At 36.4% G+C, this 20,228-nt stretch overlaps 1 protein-coding gene across 7 annotated transcripts in view; it reads left to right on the top strand.

The window, feature by feature from the left end:
* ZNF438 (zinc finger protein 438) overlaps positions 1-20,228 on the top strand; it is a 57,436-nt gene that overhangs the window by 18,677 nt on the left and 18,531 nt on the right. For all 7 annotated transcript variants that reach the window (XR_011048554.1, XM_068405352.1, XM_068405349.1 and 4 more), the window contains one exon: positions 16,207-16,263. Coding sequence is in view for 6 of the 7 variants with exons in the window: in XM_068405352.1 (XP_068261453.1) it covers positions 16,236-16,263 (28 nt within the window). In the remaining variant the exon portion in view is untranslated. The remainder of the gene's footprint in view (positions 1-16,206; positions 16,264-20,228) is intronic.

Raw genomic sequence — 20,228 nt, 5'->3', positions numbered from 1 at the left:
TCCCTGTGATTTTTTTTTTTCTCTAAAATCTTGATTTCCAACACAGCAACTTGTCTGTAGCTTCCTGTCCTTCTCTTGTGCAACCTGAAGGACAGTCTGCCCTCATCTTCCATACATCCTCCTATTTTAGGTAGGTGAAGACAGCAGTGAAGATTCCCACTGTAGCTTTCTCTTCCTGCAGCTGAACTCAACCTGTCTGTGGGGAACCCAAACATGAGCATAGCCCTGTAAATGTGAATATCAACCAGTTCGCCAGGGCTCCCTTATGTTTCAGGGTGGCCCTTTCAGAGGGGTCACACCAGCTAGCTTTCTGAATAAACAGAAATGTTTCCTTAAGTCCAGGACTACAATTTTCCTATTAGTCTTGGTTGCTTTTCTCAGGATCTTAAGATTCACCATCTCCTACAGCTAAGGCTGCTGTTGACTTTCATGTTCCTGACCAGTTCTTTCTTTAGCTTCCCTCTGCCACTTTGGAAGACTGTGTTAAGTCATCACCATCTTTTCTCTCTGAAAACCTTTGAGCCTTATTATAATACATTGGCAATATATAGTAGGATAGAATGTTGAAAAATCAGTCAATGCAGCTACAGTTTCCTGTTCTTGGTAGGAAATAAGGTTTTTACGACCCAAATGTTAGAAGAATTTAAATACTCTCCTGGCTGTTGTTGCCTAAAAATGAAAATGTTTGGCGTAAAAGCTTCAAAATGTTCTTGAAACGTTAATGGAAACAAATTTCTTAGTTTGTCAAAAATGTGTATGAGGAAGAAAAGAGGAATAGAACAGTTTGTCAGACTATATAGTTGCTACTTGAGACAAAAATTTCTCTTCTGCTACACTGCCCACTCAGAATTCTGTGGTTTGAGCACTGCTTGTAAGGGGAAAAAACAGGTATCCTGGGTAAAACTGCCATCTTTTGTTTAAAAACTGAAATGGACATGATTTCTGTAGCTTGAAATTAGATAATACTCAGCTGACAAAAGCAACTGTGTATTAAATACTTGGCACTGAAAATAGTAATTTCAGATTAGATGAGAACCTCTACCACTGTAATGTTAGTTGGTGGATTGTTGTCTTGGACCTGGTGATCCACACAAACTCTTTTGGTTTCTGAATCATATCCATTGAGAAAAAAGTAATTTGTTGTTTATCTGAAATAATTGAAAGCAGTGCATGTGTTCATATTAATGAATTTAAGGTCGCATTGTTTTGTTCTGGAATGGGAAACAAAAAGGTTGGGGTACTGGGGTGATAATTTTCCCACTTACATCTGATATTTAACCGTCCATTTTTTATTTCTGGATGAGTCATATATTTTTGAAAGTGTCTCTTTTCAAAGTTCACAAAGCGTGCATCCAGCTTATACTTATTCGCTGGATTTTTACTAAATAAAATGGCAGTGATTTTTGAAGGGAAAAAACCCTGTGAACACCCTTGTGCTCTGCGGTTAATTTGTGTTTACGGTAGTATAACAAGCAAGATCCCAGGCTGCTGTTATTTCTTACCATTTACAGAAGGCAAGTTCAGTGATGGAAATAGCTTATTTGCAGCTGTTACGGACTAGTTAAAACATTTTCTGACCCGCATAGGTTAATACAGGGACCAAAGATGCCTGATAGGCTTAGCTAATGTTATGTGTTACTGCCCGGTTCACCACATTTAGAGATTACTATATAGCAAATGAAGAAAAGTGGATTAAGTATAGTTATAGACATGCTGGCATTTTTTCTGTGCCAAGAGAAAATGAAGCACCATGACATTTTTAACATTTGAGATGAAGTACCCCCCAGAATTTTTTGAAGTTCTGTCTATATTTTTAAGGCTTTTTAATTGTATGGCTTTAGATGAACAGTCATGAAAATAAAGAACTTTAAAAGATACTTTCCAACTTGAAGGGAGTTAGGAAACCGGAATACACTGCATCTTTATTATACATGTGTTTCTCCTGTGTAGAAAGAGTTCTATTCTTGCCATCTGGTCTGATGCCCAAAGTAGTTTTATGTTTTCTGTGTGATCTGCTAAATGTATATTTGTTGTCTAAATTTGTTACTTATTGGAGGCTTCTTTTAAAAGTCCTATCCAAAACTTTGCATTTCAGAAACTTAAAGCTTATTCTTCCATCTGTAGAAAATGAATTTGGTTTCCAGTCTGTGCATTTTCATCATCTTTAAATACAGTAGGTGTTACAGCTATTGCAGTGGACAGTTTTGCAAATACTTACAAATTATGTATTTATGTAGCCTGAAATATTGAAAAAATGTTACCTATTTGTCCTTAAAGATAATGGTCATCAGTGGAAATACGTATTTTTTTAGATTAATCAAAGGACTGTGGGTTAGAATGAAACTCTTTGTCATTGCCATTGCATGTTTCTTTTTTAAGGTTAATTCAGTTCAAACTTGTAGCGTAATCGTTGGCATTTACATGCTATGGATCATGAGGCCTGCATGCAGTAAGTGAATTCACACACATCAGAAATATCTGTAGAAGAAAAGTGGGAAATATCTTTGGCAGTTATCAGCATTATTTTTTCTCTCCATTCCTCCCTTTCAGTGCTCTATAAAAAAATAGTTGGGCTAGATGAATGAGTTTTGATGCAAAAGAAGATGCCCAGTGCGCATGTAAAAAATACAAAGTTTACAACACAGATCTTAAGTTATTATGCTATTAGTGAAAGGCAAATGGACTTTACAGGGAGAAAGTGAACGTGATAGAAATAATATGCAGGGTTTTCTGCTTTGCTGCAAGGGAAGCATTGATTTTTATTTTTACAGAAATGCATTCGGTAATGTTCTTTCCATATTAAAACTCTTAGCTAAATCTTTACAGGATATCATGTTCTTTGTCCAGACTTGTATGTTTCTGCTATTTAGTTCTAATTTTTTGTGGTAAAGCAAAATGATAAATTAAAAAAAAAACCAAATCACAACTTTGTAATGAAAAGGAGAGTGGACCCAAATAACTTATATGTTAAAACATTTTTAATGGAGAACCTCTGTGAAAACTAAAATGTCACAACAAAACCTTATAGACTTTTCTATGGTCTTGTATATTAAACTTTCTGGTGCCTACTTTAAGAGTTCTCACAATTCAGAAGACAAATAGAGTGGTACTGTGCCAGTGATTTAACTGACAAAATATATTGGAGGATTTTTATAAATTGCAATTCAGATCCTAGAAACATGAGTAGTTCCTTAAAACTCATTCTGTATTGAATAAAGGAAAATTAGGAGAACTCAGCCTGTTGCATGTATAGGGAGTTTGTGCTGATTAACCAAGTGGCCACCGATCAATTTCTGAAGCTTCTAAAATACTTGTTCATACATATATATGAGACAGTTTTCTAACAAATAAAAGCCATGTTATTCTGGTTAATTCTGTACAGGTTTTCTTTCTGATGCATGTAGAATAAATAGTGCAGATGTGTTAGGAACTGTGACCTAACTTTGCATGTTAGGAGCAAAGAGCAAGTTCTGCATGCACATATCTCCTACTTTAAAACAAGAGCAAACTTTAAAAGCAAGGAATACTTAAGCATAAGAATCTGACTAACTTGGCAATTGCTTAATCATTTAGGTACTCCCAGAGCAATTCTTCTCTTAGGAAACATGATCTGTTTGGTTAAAACAAAGTAAGAAGGGGAGTGAAGTTAGCAATACAGTTTAAAGAATGGGGAGCTGATGATGGCAAGCCCTACATGGCTTGGAGACGGTTAAGGAGGTAAAGACATTAATAAAAATCTGTGGGCAGTAGAGTACAATAGAGTTCTTTAAATACAGAGGGTGTTCTTGAGGGACACAAAAGCTTAGTAATGATAGAAGTCCAATAACAGGAAAGGATGATAAATTTCTGCTGTGCAGAAAAGGCATAAATATTCAATAAATATTATGTTCTGTATTCAGAAAGAGGCTGGATTATGCTTTTACATCTTACCTCCTCCATCATTAGTGATGGAAAGAACGTATTATCATTGTAGCAGCAACTATTAACATTAAATGTTTTTTAATCTGCTGCACTGACACCTACAGATACCAAAAAAGAAAAGCTTAGAAGCTATATAAATTATTAATTTTGAGTTTTAACAAATCATGGAACAGTGGAGAAATTCTAGAAGGCTGGCAGGGAAGGGGAACTAATGTGCCTAAATTTAGAAAGTACAATATGAGCACCTTGAAAAGGCAGATAGTAGTGTGCCATCAGTGAAGATTTAAAGAAGAATTGCATAATTAACACTGATCAGAATGAGCAAGTCAGCCCCCAGCTTGTACTGCTACATGGGGTTACTCAATGGGAAGGTGCTTGCATTTGCCTTCATCTTTGTTGAATTTCACAGATTCCTGACAGCTCTTTCTTCCAGCCTGTCTAGGTCCTTCTGAATAGAGGCCCAGCCCTCTATCTCCCAATTTCATATCAGTTGCACACATGCTAGGAGTGTACTCTGCTTCATTATCCAGGTCGTTAATAAAGATGTTTAATACTGTTGGCCCCAGCATTGATCCCAGAGGCGTACCACTGGTAGCTGGTTGCCAGTTGAACTTTATACCACTGATCATCACCACCTTTTAGCCTGACTATCCAGCTGGTTTTCCATGCCCCTCACCATCTACTTTCTAATACATATCTCGCCAGTTTGGCTGTGAGGATACTGTGGGAGATAGTCTCAAACATCTTCATAAAGTCAAGGTGAACAGCACCCACTGCCCTCACTTTATCCACAGGACTAGTCATCTCATCACAGAAAGTAGTTAGGTTATTTGGGTATTATTTACCCTTGGTAAATCTGTGCTGGCTATTCACAGCCTTCTCCCTGTCCCTCCTTATCCCTCACATGGCTGAAGATGGCTTCTAAGGGGCTTTGCTCCATAACCTTTCTGTGGACTGAGATTAGACTGACTGACCTGTAGTTCCCCAGATGTCTTTCTTGCCTGTCTTGAAGATGGGTGTGCTGTGCCATTTTCCAGTCTTTGGGAATCTCCCTTGATGCCATGTCTTTTAAAAGATGATAGAGTGTATCCTTGCAGTGACACTGACCAGCTCCCTCAGCACTCGGTTACACCGTCCTGATCCTATGGATTTGTAGACGTCCAGTTGTCTTAAGCGTTCTCTTACTGAATCACATCTTCATCTACTGTTGGTAACGTTATGTTAGTACCTCGGCCTTTTCCATGCCTTCTGTTGCTTGGTCCCCTTCTCCATTAAGCATTGGGCCCCCATTTTCCTTAGCCTTTCTTTCGTTGCCAGTGTACTTGCAGAAGCCCTTCTTGTCACCTTTTCCATCCCTTGCTAGTTTCAACTTCAGGTGAGCTTTGCCTTTCCTAACTCTCTCTGTGCATGCTTGAGCAGTGTCTAAAATAGTTAAAACTCTACTGAAATTTAGAGACACTGAATGTGACTACCAAAGTTTGAATTTGGCCACGTAGGAATTAGTGCCACTATTCCAAAAAATAGATGTTTGGTTATTTAATTACCATAAGTGAGCAGAACTTCAGTGTTAGAATGTGAGGACTTGACATGACTCAAGTATAGGTCTCCCACAGCATGGTTTTTATGGGAAATTAATGAAAAGGTACTGTGTGTCAAACCACAAAAGCCTAGTTGTTTTAAAAGCTTGGTCATGGTTAATTGTTTTTCTCTTGAAGTACTAATTCAGTTTGGTCTTGCTTCGTTTGAGATTTAACTGAATGAATTAGGAATAGAAATATCCTTAGGAACAGAAGGCAAAGCTGGAGGCACATAGAGAAAGAAGAATGTTCCCAGGGTTAGCATAGTCTGTGCACCACAGCTGGTTGCTGGACAGTGGCCAGGAATAATTTTGACATGTTTATTTCACATTTTTTCTCCGTGGACATGTTTTGAGGACACTTCGTTAAGTATGTGCAATAGTCTTTGAAGCTCTGTGCCTTCAACATTTTTCAAACAACAAACAGGGTGGTGGATACAAAAATGAAAATTATATTGGTGAGGACTATTTGCACAATGAAAACCACACAAAATAAGTGAGTGAAGGCAGTGAACTAGGACAGGTTAGACTTTGATTTATTCTTTTTTGTATTTTTATCTGTGAAGGTTTTTGTAATAAGAAGGTATGTTTCATCGTTAACATTGTGCTGACAGTAATAAATCCTGCAAAAAAGCTATCGTTTAAGTAAATCGTGGAATATAGATATACACTTTGTCTTGCAAATGTTGTCCTGTATACTGCATGGTGAATGGCTTACCAGTTTGAACAACAGCCACTATTTTATGTTGCTTCTGGATGCTAATCAATCAAACAATGTCACCAAATCTAGATAAGCCTGTGGAATATTTTTGTCTATCTACATTTTATGATTAGTATTAAGAAATGTGTTTATACCAGGTTGACTAGAAAATATACTCTGTTATGTCCTTATTGTTCTTAAAATAAACAATATAACGGTCACTTTGGCCCAGCAGTTGCTTTGTCAGTTGGGTCAGACCTCTGGGAGCTCCCAACCAGGGAATTGGGGCGTTCCATACAGGAGAATCCATGGAAGCGGTAACAGTCCTTTCCCAGAAAATGAGAGGGATATGGCTGTTTGAGCAAAGAATGCGGGCGAACAGCTGAACTTCTCTGCTGGGGTCTGTACGAAATAGTTCGGGCACAGCAGCGGCAGGGAGGGAGGATGCTGCCTCCTCTGCATGTGCTCAGCACACAGCTGGGCGATTGCTGCTCTTGCTGCAATTTTCACAAGGGTTCTACAGTTGTAGTCCACTTCTTTGGCTGTGAAAGTTGAACTGCCCTTAATTTTGCAAGATAATTTTGACTACATTGGTTGTGTGTTGGGAATTCTTTTTATCTACAAGTGTAAAATTGAGGCAATATTCTTTAACACTTAAGGTACTTACTGTCACGGAACTTACATAAAATGTGACCTTTTAATTTTTGCGCTAAACTTGGAACTCTGTATTTTATGAGGGCGTTTCAGTGAGATTATGTTTTAATTTGTAAACTTAATATTTGATGATTCTTCCAATGTAGAACAGTTTATTATATACTTAGGAGGCAGTGAAGGTGGAAGTCATATAGGATTTAAGTTGCTTACACCAGTCATTAGATTTTTATGGGTTTTTTAAGTGTGATTTGTTAAGTACATATTCCTTTCTGGTGAGTAGGATCATGTTTGGGAAACATAGGATGTAATTTGTAGTTAAGCAATGTTTTTAATGTTCAGCATTGTTAAGAAAATCCAACTATTATATTTATATCACTGGTTTTAAAAGTATATATGTTCTTAAAAGTGTCCTGGGCGCTTAGCTACCCAGAAAAAAAGGTCATTAGCCCTGAAACACAGTCTAGGTTAGCAATGTTAGAGATAGGGATAGAATCAGTGTGGCTCAAAACAGTTCTTAGTACACCATCTGATTAGTTATCTGGTGTATTTTTCAGTACAGGGCAATCTGCAAGGACCAGATGTGCCTCACAACAGTTACACATTCTTAAGTGAATTCTTCTTGTGTAGAATTTGGAGCTTATTTTTATCAGCTGAAGAAAATTTTCCTTCAACATAAGAAACTAAGTATTTAAGTGTATAGTTCTTATTAAAGCTTTTTCGCTGAGAGAAATTAGACCTTAGAATCTAGTATACTTTGTTAGGTCTTAGTCATTGGTCAGGGTTACTTTTTAATTTTTTGGCACTAGTAGTCTTTTTGTGTTCTTTGTTTCTTTAACTTCTGCCTTAGAAATGTGTGGGTTACAGGTGAGCCCTTTTGGGGGGTCACTTTCTCTTAAAAGTCATTAGTTGATAGGCAGTTTGAATCCTGGAAATACATAGCATCTTAGCCCGGCTCATTTATTGCTTCATCAGGCACAGTCATAGGTTTGCCTTCTCACTTTGTCCTCTACACCATGTAATAGTGACCTCCTTTTATTTATTTTCCCTGCCCGTCCCCCACCCCCCCACAGCCCACCCCCCAGTTCTTGAATGCTTGTTTTGCTTGAGTCTGCGAATAAGACACATTAAAGTTACTTTTTAAAATGCAGTGTATTTTTTGTATGGGGGATATTGCTGCACAAACATCATAAATGTCAGAATGTAGCTTTTTGATGGAAAGCTGACTTTTTAAGAAACTCTGTAATGGAAATTCTTATAGAAACAACTGTAGATGATGCTCACTTTAGTTATTTAGTACCATGGCAAAAGTTAGTACTATGCTCAAGTTTGCAGCTGTAAAGTCAGAAATAATTCCATTATTTGAGTCAGAATTGCAAAGGCAATTCACCTTGCAAAGTTTGGAGTGGTTTTTTGCTTTTTTGTAAGCTGTTGGTTACCTTTCTTCTAAGTAGAACATTAACAACATGCCCAGACTTTATTAAAATAATAAAAACCCCGTACAAAATCCTTCCTGAATGACACAATAAATTTTATCTTATTTTCATCCCCTAAGGGATTCAGGTTAGTGTCCAAATAACCCAAAATACCATAGTCAAAATAGAAGGAAGTGATTAGGGATTGATTGTTTCTTGTTTAGTCTTTACATAATTCAAGGGCCAGTTATGATTCTGCAAAGACTTTAGTGCCACATTTCAAACTTAAGTCAGTCAGATTGTGCGGGTGAATATGTCGTGCTCTTGTCTTAATCCTTAAGTTATTAATGGATTTTTAAGGTCTGTGTTATCTGAGACATTCAAATACATTTTGACTATGTGTGAGCAAGTTCTGAGGTATCAAATATCTAAAATATGTTAGGACTACCAAATTAAGAAAACAGAATGCTTGCTCTCCTTTCAGCATTGCAGTCCTGGCTGGTTATTTCCGTAGTCTAAACTGATAATTAACAGAACCTAAAACTTAATTTTCACTGGAAAATTGTTGCTACGCTGCCACTAATAGCTTATTCCTCAAATGCCAAAGTTGAGGAAGATGGAAAAAAGCAAGTAATATACAGGTAATTTTTTTTGGTCTTTCCTTTAGTCATCTGTAATTGTTTTGGTTGGTCCCTTTGTCATACATTAACCTCATTCTACTCTTTGGAATAACCTGTTTATCTGTAGTGTAAGAGCAAGTAAATAAAAAGTATATATGGCAATTTTTATGAAATATCTTTGTTCTCTGCCACTCAGTCAATTCTCTTTAATCTTCCAGCATAGCATGCAGTAAGCGTGGGAAGGGTTTTTTTTCGTACCTTTTTAGCTAATTCTGAAGTGTGGTAAGAGAATTGCAGCAGGAATTGCTGGAACCATCTGTCCTATGTATATAGACCCAATGTTACAGTGATTTTCAGGCTATCCTTTGTTGTTAAGTGGTAAATATAATTTAATTTCTGAAAGGGGTTTGTTGAGGTTGGAGATTTTTAAAGACCCATCTGGACAAAGCCTTAAGCCCAGTGTTGACCCTGCTTTAGGCAGGGAAGTTGGATGGGATGACCTAGCACAGTCCCTGTCAACCTGAATGATTATGTGAGTAGCTGTGTATACAATTGCAGATGTTTGTCTAATGCTATGTAAGTTTTACTATAGCTGCAATGAAATAGCTGTTTAGTATTTGTGATATTGTTTACCTGAAAAGAAAGCTAATGTACTGCAGCAGATACATAGTGAAAGGTAAATTATATATTCTGTCCTTATTAGACCAAAACAGTCATTAATTATGAACAACAGCAAAGTCAAAAAGTCTCACAATTTAATCAGGCATTGCAAACTGAAAACCATAATAGTGTACTGCAGTTTCGCTATAAATGACATTACATATTGCTTACAGAATTGTAAGAGATATAGATTCTGTCTTATGAAACATTATTGAGAATCCTGGCAAAACTTCTTAGCCGTGTGGACGCAAGCAATGAATTAATGCTTAGTTTAGGAGGGGGATGACGGGGCGGGGGGGGACCAGGAGTGGAACGAATTGCAAAGTGAATTCTAGGGTAGTCATTGCCAAGTAAGAGTGCTAAATGTTTCTGTTTCTTGAGTTTTTTAAAATACTAAAGTAATTTGAATTTAAATTGTAAGAACTATTGGCAGTATAGATTTAGTGTAATATCTTATAAAAATGAAATGTTTGTATTCTCCAGAACTGTTGTTTCCAGCTGCCCTCAGAATCAATAACAAAATATAGCAATTTGTACTGATTCATCATTTCACAGTTACTTTCACAACAGTAAGATCCAAGACTGTATTTTAAAATCAGAAGCTTTGACCTTTTAATACAGAATAATGGCAAAGATGTCTAATACAGATGTGGAACTTATGCAGGACTCCAGAGCATTCAAAGCAGTACTACTGAGAAGGTATTTACTAAAGGAAAACATAAAATGACAATCTGTGATTTAATGGGAAATTTGGAAAAAAAGATGTTATTTTTTGGCATTCTGTGAATTGTCTGATTAGGCATAATAGCAACTGTGCTGTTCCTTGCTCTTCTTTTTTAGTTTTTCAGAATGGAGTTGTTTTCTCAAACGGAAAATACTTGGGGTTATTTACAGTTGTAAAAACTGTTCAACTACAATTCATTTAATACACTTAGCATTTCATAAAATGAAGAATTGATATTGCTCCTTCTTTAGCCTTCTGTTCTCCCGGGCATCCTTTTGAGAAACTTAGCTTTTATAACTTTTTTCTCAGGTCCTTGAATTTGCTTTTTGGAGATAGTTATAATTGTAAAATAAGAATTACTGAGACTGTACGCTGGACTGTCTGCAATAGTAGAAAATGTGTGGAACATTCTCATTTCTTGCCATATTTTTGCTAATCTTTATTCATACAATTGAAAAACCTTAGAAGCTGATTTCAAAAGATTCTTCTCCTGAAGAAAAGCAATCACTTTTCATTTGCTTTTTATTTTAAGCCAAACATTGAAGTAGCCCTATGTTGTTTCATAAATAAGCTTTTATTATAAGCAACATGTTATTGAAAGTAGCATAGAACCTGTCATGTAGGCACAGATCCACTCTGACAGATGGGCATAGTGCAGGCATGCCAGCCAACCATTCTATACATCACCTAACGGAGTATGAACGGAAGAATTTTTGTCCAGGATTAACACTGTGGCGTTCAGTGCCTGTAAGGCTTGAAGTTCAGGAAGTGTGCTCGGACCGGTCCGGCTCATAGGCTGACCAAAAATTTAAAAATAGCCTGGGTTTTGGGTTCTGCTGGGTTTGTGCTGGGAAAAGTGACCAGTTGCAATGAGGCTTCTGTTTCTTTTTGGCTGTCTGCTGAAGTCACCTAATGGGCTCAGCCAAAAGAATTCTGCCACGAACACACATTTCTCCCTGATTAATTACCTAAGTACTGAAGCATAAGCAGTGTGTAATTTCTCTTCTAAGAAAGCTGTTGTTTGTGACTACATGCATATCTCTTGGATATAGAATAGAAAGATGAGGATCTGCTGACGATGAAATCCTGGTGTGAAAATATGATTTAGAATAGAAAATTTTGAGTAAGAAGAAATCAGACTTCTGTGACTGAAGATTTGGATAGTGAAATGCAGAGTATTTTTGCAGGTTTTCAGACATGTGAATGAGCTATTGCTTGGTTATTGGGGTTCGGGGTTTTGTAGGGCTTTTTATTGTTTAAACAAGTTGGCTTAATGCCTTGTGCTTGATTTTATAAAGTAGCCAAGCACTGTAGGGTTTTGGCAAATACACTTCCTTGAACAAATGCTTTTGTGTGTTACACCAGTCAATCTTTGTCTGTCATTTTTACCTTCCTCTGTATTTTGCATAGCTTCAATGTTTTAATCTTTTATTTCAAGTCTAACTCGGCCTTTGAACACCAACGGATTTTGCTGACTTTCCTGGAAGTTATGCTGATACGATTCATTCATGCTTTTTGGGGGACTTGGTTTCAGTTGAAAAGTTTCTAAATTTTGGGAAATAATGGTTGCATGGCACTGTCATTTACAAGACGACATAGTATGTGAAAGAACAGGTGTGAAAAATGAAGTTAATAAAATTGCTTTTGAAATATAAATGGACATTCCATGGGCTTCTTTTAGGAGAACTTCTTTTCTAAACTGTACTAAGTATTTAATTTTTCTTTTTATCTGAATGTTTTCCTTCTGAAATTGAATTACATAATAATATTTAACTAACACTTCTTACATGCCTAGTTTTAAATTAAAGTTTGTAATTAAGCTTAATATGAAATGATAAGATTTGATTTAATGCTTTTTTTCCAGTACCTGAACTAATGTTCACTGCATTAGAAGGTGCAGTCATCATTGGGAAGCTTTGTTCTTCTAACAAAAGGCACCAAAAATAAATTCAGTTAGGGTCATAGTGGTTTAGTTTAATACTGTTATGATAATAAGTACTATAATTACTTTCAGCTAGTTCTTCCTTCCCAGAGGATGAGATCTTTAGTTTTGATGCCTGCTTAAAGCATGAGAATGACAGTAAAATTAATGTCATAACCTTTACAGCCTATTTATCGTTTTCTGTATAGTATCCTAAAGGATTTTGTGCAACATCTAAAATAAATGTCTTAGTATGGACAAGCATCAAATTAGGTTAATTGAGTTCACCTGATATTCAGATTCAGTCTGTCTGTCAGGACACCAATTTCACATAAAAGACCTGTGGGTTTCTTTCAGTGAAAATTGCTTTTAAATTATTACATGTATATGCTCTGCTTCCTTGGGTTGTTAAAGACGAATTTACAGTGTAGGTTTTTTTTTCAGTTTATTTGATATTTTTGCAGCTTCTGGTTGAAAATTCATTTATCATTTCATTCTGTGGTAACATAAGGAGTGGTGTAGGTATGATAGAGCTTATTTTGAGGCATTAAGATAAATTTTACTTTTTAATTCTGTCCACCTTCAACTCCACTTCACTTGAAATTCTTGCAATAGATTTCTTTTCATCTCTGAGCAGTCAGCAGCAGATTTCAAGAGAACTATTTTGAGTTCCAGGGTACTGTGACTTGAATGATTTAATTTCACAGAATCACAGAATCAGTCAGGTTGGAAGAGACCTCTGGGATCATCGAGTCCAACCATTGCCCTGACACACAATTTATTGTCCTATGGTAGAGTTACAAGCTCAGCAAAAGAGATTTTAAGATTATATAGAATTTTAAAAGTTTTATCACTGAGATAGGCTCTCAGGTGGAGAAAAATTGGTGATAGTACCAGATAGAAATAACCAATATCATCTTCTGTATTTGGAAGGAACAGTATTGGACTCAAATATAACCAAGGAAGACTGTAAGAATGTTTACCTCCTCAGTATTCAAGGAAAACAACGGGACATCCTGAACTATTAGTGGTGTCCAATCTAAAATTTGTTATGGACATAGGAGTGTAAAACAGGTACAAAATTTAGTTAATAATTTTATTTCTAAGGTTAGCTCTTTTTGGAACATCAACATACTTTTTTATGGGAAGTAGTTATGACAAGCCAGACCTATAGTCAAATGAAAAAAAATAACTTCTGCTGAGGGCAGGTATAGGTAGCTGTATAGATGTTATATCCTTCAACTTCTGTACACTGCATTGGTTCAAAATTTCAGAACTTTTTGATAAGACTGCAGTTTATGTTTAGGACACGCATGAAATGTATGTAGATATTAAGTACCTGTTAAACATATCACAGAATCACAGAATCAACCAGGTTGGAAGAGACCTCAGGGATCATCGAGTCCAACCGTTGCCCTGACACCACCCTGTCAATTAGACCATGGCACTAAGTGCCACATGTTACAAGCTAGCTGAAAGATATCAGAGAGTGTCAATCATTATAGTTGTAGTAAAGTTGTGGTGGGACTGGTTCCAAGACTAGCACTAGGCAGTCATCAACAAGACAATATCGCTGCTGATAAATTTGAAAATAATGTAAAAAGCAGACAGGACAGTCACACAAAGTTATGTGGTTTGTTTTGTAAACAGTATTTATATTCGAAGAAAAATGCTCTAATACAGTCCTACATTTAACGATGGATAGAAAAATTTGAAGGGATGATAAGAATAATCTTTCCCTGACTTCAAAATCTTGAGCTGTTCATTTTTTCCAAAAAGGAAGGTTACTTGGTTAAATATCTGCAAAAATAAAGGGCGGTGAAAGGTTCTTTGGTATAACAACAACAAAAAAATTGCATATGAATGTCTAGAAGATGAAAAGTTAATTTGAGAAATTTTCTTTTTTTTCAGTTGTCTGTAGCTGATCAGTGAACTAGTCTGTCAAATAAGCTCTGGATTTTCTAGATCAAGACCATTATCTTGCTGCAGTCAGAGCTGAATTCAAATCAGAGATGACTGTACAAAATGTTTGGATTTGTATGGTCCAGTTTCTGTCCTAATGTTAAGGTTTCTGAATGCTTGGAAGATGTGGAACTTGTATTTCCACATGGTGTTCTGAAGAAGTATTGATCTGTATCCTGAAATCTGTTTGCTTGCTATAATTCTAAGAGGAATTAGTAACCGTATGTGGGGCGCCCTCTTAGATGATTTAATACTCCCTACAACTGGGAGGGACCATGAAAACCTATAAAAATGTGACTTTAGAATAATAATTTTGAGAACCTTCATTTAAACAACATTTCCTACATTTTTTTTTTACAACAATATGCATTGCTGTAACTACTTCAGTATGTTTTCAAGTGTTGGAAATCTAAAGTGAAAGAAAAACTTCTGACTTTGGTTCTGTAAAACCATATATTTTGGTTCTGTAAAACCATATTGTTGAGCAATATGGCCTGAAAGAAGGATGTCATACACTGTGGGTGAGAAGTTGAAAATCCATGCTGGTTCCTAGAAGCATTTTACCATTCCAGATTTACATCAATGTGGTCTGTTCCATTCTTGTAGGTTAAGAGGGAGTTGTCTATACGTTACAACGACTTGAAACTACATTTAGATGAGCTGACATATGTTTGTATACTGGGTCTGACAGCTCAGAGGTTGACTGCTCAAGTACCACGGACAGAGGCTCTTTGAGGCAGCCTGGGATCCGCTAATGTGCATCGGCAAAGCTATGCCAGGAGGTGCTGGTTGACATACAAGAGCTTCTTATCACATATGGCTCAGCACAGAAGATATAGGTACCAAAGAGCCTCACCTGTTTGCGGCATGAGAAGTCTGCTCACAGCAGCCACACTCAGTTTTCTTTTATGCTTTGTTATAGAACTTCCTGGAAATGGAATTGGTTTTGCCTCTGTTATACTTTACTGCTGCCCACAGAACTATCTCCTTCCTGGAATCTCACCATTGCTTTTTGAGAGTCAATTGCATCATAGTAAAGAAACATATTCAAGACTTATTTTTGTGTTTGGTAATTGCATCAGAATTTGTCCTAACTATTTTTGTATTTATCAAAAAACAACCTTTTCAAACTTCATGTGCTCAGAAGAGAGCTGTTGAGTGCATGTCTGGAATGGTCTTTATGTAAGATTCTGCTGGCTGTGAAATTGGCCAGGAAAGTAAGCAAACTCCACATCCGCACAGCTGGCTCTGCTCGTGGGAAATGTTACAGATATGCACTGATATGAAAGCCTAGATCCAAGAAAACCCCCAAGTAGTTGGGAGTTCCATCTCTGTCAGTCAATGGACTTGTCTGTTACCTTCCCAAAGCCTCCAACTGCATCAGAACAAGAGTTTTATACCCTGTGTGACTTACAAATGTTAGTAGTGTTCAGCTGAACCAAACTGTTATGCAGCCATTCCAAAAGCTAGACCATTTTATGATAAAATCTAAGTGGATAGTAACACAACTTTATATATTTTGTTGTATTATGCTATGTCTTTCTTACTTGACTGTTGAATCCCACTTGACCAAAGCGTGAGCAACACACTCTTGACTGCACTGGGAAGGAATAGACAACTCATAAGTTACTAGGTGGCCACTTGATGTAGTGCCATTTTATGTAAAACATTATGAATCAAATTTTGTGATAAGTGCCAACGTCAAATCTTAACCCTACATTGTCTGATTCTTCAGAATGTACTGTCACATTGGAATTCATGACATGTCCTCTTTTTGGGCTTTAACAGGGATTTTGAATTGTACCCAGCGTTTAAATATGGAGAGTGCATGTAAGGGTATGTGTGATCCAGAGAAACACTTGGTTTAAAACTCTGGTGGTGTTTTACATGAGGTATGGGCATACTGTGATCCATTCTGAAATACAGTTTTGGAAAACTGTTGCCATTGTCCTTTTTTTTTTTGTTTGTATGGTTGGGTTTTTTTGTTTTGTGTGGTTTTTTTTTTGTTTCTGAAAAATTATCAGAACTTCTAAGTATCTGTATTTCTTCTTTCCAGGAGCGTTGACTTAACTTTTAAAGGGCATAATGCAGAATCCTTTAACTTTTTCTGCAGGTACAGTATACTTTCTGGGTTTTTTTGAGAAATTAAATGCTTGTGATTCAAAATGTGGGAGAAATATCATCATCGTTAATAAATCACTGTATAACTCATGTCTACTATTCTACCCTAATATGGTTAAAAAAAAAAAAAAAGCAGCTATTATACTGCAGCATTTATCACTTTGAACAATTGCAATAGCTAAGATTGTTTTCTTCTTTAGAACATCGCTAATTAGTGTTGTCACCTATAGTTGAAACATGAAATATATAAATCTGCTTCTTGTTTGATTCAGCAGAATTAAGTGTTCAGGGTTTATTACAATTTTTTTTTATCCTCATATATTTGAAAATAATTGTTATATTTGACCACATATAATTGGGGGTCAAATCTATTTGCAAATTATGCTACAAGACTAGCACAAACAAGAAAATAAATATTTTCTAAATATAAACTTAGATTTTTACATTTTAAGTGCCTTTTCTCCAGTATTCCTCTCCTTACTAACATTTTTTATATTTAACTATATTTCTTCTATGTTTTGTCTCTCTGCAGAAGTCATCTTTTATTGATTTAGTTTTCAGTAGGGTTAACATCTTGAATTTTTCTGTCTGTTATTAGTAAGGATATTTGTACTGCAGCTGTGTATTCCCAAGCCTCTATGTGTGCAGCCATAGCTTTAATTTCCTTTCCCTTTTGATCTGTGTCACAGTGCTAATGTTTAAACATGATTTTTAACTTGAATGTAATTTTTAATGATATTTCTTAACTATGAGTGAATGTTTGATGGGTATGACATAAGCTCTAATGGACCTTTCAGAACTATTGCAGGTTGTCAGTTAAGTTTCCATTATTATTAGTTATGTTAATTAAGGAAAGCACTATATATTACTTCACTTGAAGCCTTGAGCTTTTACTGTCATGTAAGTTTATATTTTACCTGTTTTGTGAAGACTGAGTATTTTTATGATACTGTAATAATTCTGAGGAAGCTGTTCCAGGAGGATGTCATGCAAATTGAAGATAGTTGCGTTCTGTGTCTAATGGGACTATTCTCTGAAGGGAGACAGTACTTACTGTTGTGCAAAGCTGTCCACCCTGTAGCATGCTCTAAATCTGTATGCTTATGACTGAAATACTTAATTCTAATATTTAAAAGCCTGAATTTAATTTTTCCTTTAAATAGCAGGAATTTGACCACTGTGTAGTCAAATTGAATGTTATCTTTATCTTAAAGCCGTTTCTGAATAACAGGAGGAGAATACAGACTGCGAAGCTGTTTGTGAACTTGAAACTGATGAATCATTCGCTCTGAGGTTTTTTTAAAGACTTTTTTTTTCCTAAACAAAAATCTGTTCCAGTTGGTATCCTGTTATAAACTTGCACCCAGAATGAGAGCCATGTTGTAAACTTTGGAAGTGAGGGTTCATGTTCATAACCAGATCCTGACCAAGAGCTATAGCAGTGTGAAATTGTGGTGTTCTATAAATATACTAGTCACAGTATATATTTTTGTATTCTTTTACTATCACTTTTTTGTCCTCATATCAAGCATCACTTTTGTTACTTAAATGTGTTATGACACTTTGAAAATGTTGAGGCTGTTAGGAATTTATAATGATTTATGTACAACTATAACATAGGTACATTTTGTAAAATAACAGGTTTGAAAATAAATGGTATTGGAAGTAGAACCTATCCATCAGTTACATTCAGTATAGCGTTTTTGTCAGTCTTCCTGTACCTCGAAAGTGCTTGTTATTTTTCAGTTGGGTATGGAAGTAATGGTGAGTGCAAGTTCTTTTGAGTGACAGCATAAACCCTTCACTGCTACCATTTGTCATGTAATAGCAGGAGTTCTGTAATTTGATGTGTACTCCTTCAGGGCATCCATATTTTTCTCAATTTAAAATATTTTATAAGAAACGATTATCATCTACATAACAAGCAATTGGAACTCCATGTTCAAACAGATGCACTTTTCTGAATAATGATAAATATTTAACTACTAGGATTTAAATTTTTTCCTAGGAATTACGAAATTATCATTGAGGTATCCTATTGTGTCATTCACACTCATGTTAATATTTGCTGTTGAGCACGTGCTGGGTTTTTTTATAGTGCTCCATAATGACATAAAATACCAGTGTGCCTTAGAGAACTGAAATACCTTTGGCATTGTCAGATTTATAAAATGTTTTTATTAAATGACTCTAACATGAAATAATGGTGTATCTTATACAATTATTGTGCAAAATATAAGGCTGTCCTGGTTTATCTAGGAATTTATTTAATACTTTTTTGTCCTTTTTAAATATACATTGGAAAAGTATATCACAGGCTGAAATCACATTTTTGGTCCTTGAGTATGTTTATTTTAATTTTTTAAAAAATCATACTTTTTTAAAAAGTCAATGTATAGTTTAGTACATTTTGTATCCATGTTAGTGTGGTCATTTGGTGCTGGGCAATCTCAAACATCAATTAGCCATGTAAATGTGTTTCGTAGCATCAGCTCTCACTTTGCTGGAACCCCTGCTGCCTTTATATCATTACCATAAATGCAGGTGCAAATAGCATTTATGTACTTTGATAGAAGGCAGTTGGAGACATTTCACTGTGGGACATGACACTTTCAGATTGTGTACATCTGTTCAAATAATGTGCCCAAGCCAGTGACATGCATGCAAGGGTAAAAACATCTGCCCCTGAGACCATTTGCCGTACAGCAGATGCTTACATCTTTATTTATGCAAATGGTTTATGTGATGAGCTGAGCACTGATGAAAGAAAAAGTTTGACAAAGATTTCAGGGTATTGCTTGGGATGGGAAAATACGTTGGTAAGAGGGCTTTGTTTTCAGATGTCTACCAAAAGAAGAACATCTGTTGTAAATACAGATGGTTTTAGTAACATGGACGTGTTATTTGGGACACTAACTAGATTAACACAGAATTGGTAATGGATTTTAAAAAAAAATAATCTCTTGCACAAAAATTGTACTGCAGTTATAGAAGATACTAAGTAGTTTAATAGAAGTAATTGCTTTTAACAGGAAGGCTCAGCTGCTTTGCTTCAAGATGTTCTCAAGTTTATACAAAACATTGAATTGACTGAAAAGTTTGTGAAGGTAGAATATGTTGAAATAATAACAACTCGTGCAGTTGTTCAGAGGTTGTGTGTGGTGCTGTAAAAGATTTCGTGGCTTTGGGGATTTTTCAGGAGAAGCCGTATCTAGGGTTACAAAATTATTAGACAAATAGTTCAGCCTTTCTGCTCCTTGAAAATTACCATAGGGTAGTCGATGTGAGTCACAGATCTACGCTGAGCTGGTGCTTAAAGGAAGGAACAGAAAGTGGCCAGGTGTGGCCTTCCCGGCTGCAGGGAGGCTCGCTGGGCTCTGGCCATGGCCTGAGGCAGTGGTGGTGATGGGCACCAACTCCCCCAGCTGGACTCTGCACCCAGGGGCTCCTGGGGCTGCCAGCACGTGCCAGGTACACCTGAATTTAATGAGAAATGTACCGATATTTCTGCACAAGGCAAGTGAAGGATATCATCTGTGGCCTGCATTCCTGTTGCCTGTATTCCTGGTTTCATGCCCTCCTATGCTGGCACCCATTACACGTGTTTGCTGTGTCCTGGTTTCATTGGGATTTTGTTTCAGCTTGTGGCCAGTCATGGTGATCAAGGCCCTTAGCAGTTAAATCCAGGGCAGCTGACCCTGGCTGGCCCACAGGTGTATTCTATATCATTAACATCAAGTTCACTATAAAAGAGTGGGCTTGCTGGGAAGAGGGGGGCTCTTTTTACTCTTCTCTCCTTTTCTCCCTCTTCCTTATTTCTAACTATTGTGATTCCTGGAGCAACTTGCTGGTGCTTTGTAGATAAATACAGTTTTGTCTCTTTTGTGTTGTCATTTGTACTTATTTCTTTATTAAATCTGTTTAACTTCACACTACAAGTCTCCCTCCTTTTCCCAA

The sequence above is a fragment of the Nyctibius grandis genome, chromosome 7 (assembly GCF_013368605.1).
Source record: "Nyctibius grandis isolate bNycGra1 chromosome 7, bNycGra1.pri, whole genome shotgun sequence".
NCBI classification, from domain to species: Eukaryota; Metazoa; Chordata; class Aves; order Nyctibiiformes; family Nyctibiidae; genus Nyctibius; species Nyctibius grandis.
This window is presented reverse-complemented; position numbering and strand designations above follow the sequence as displayed.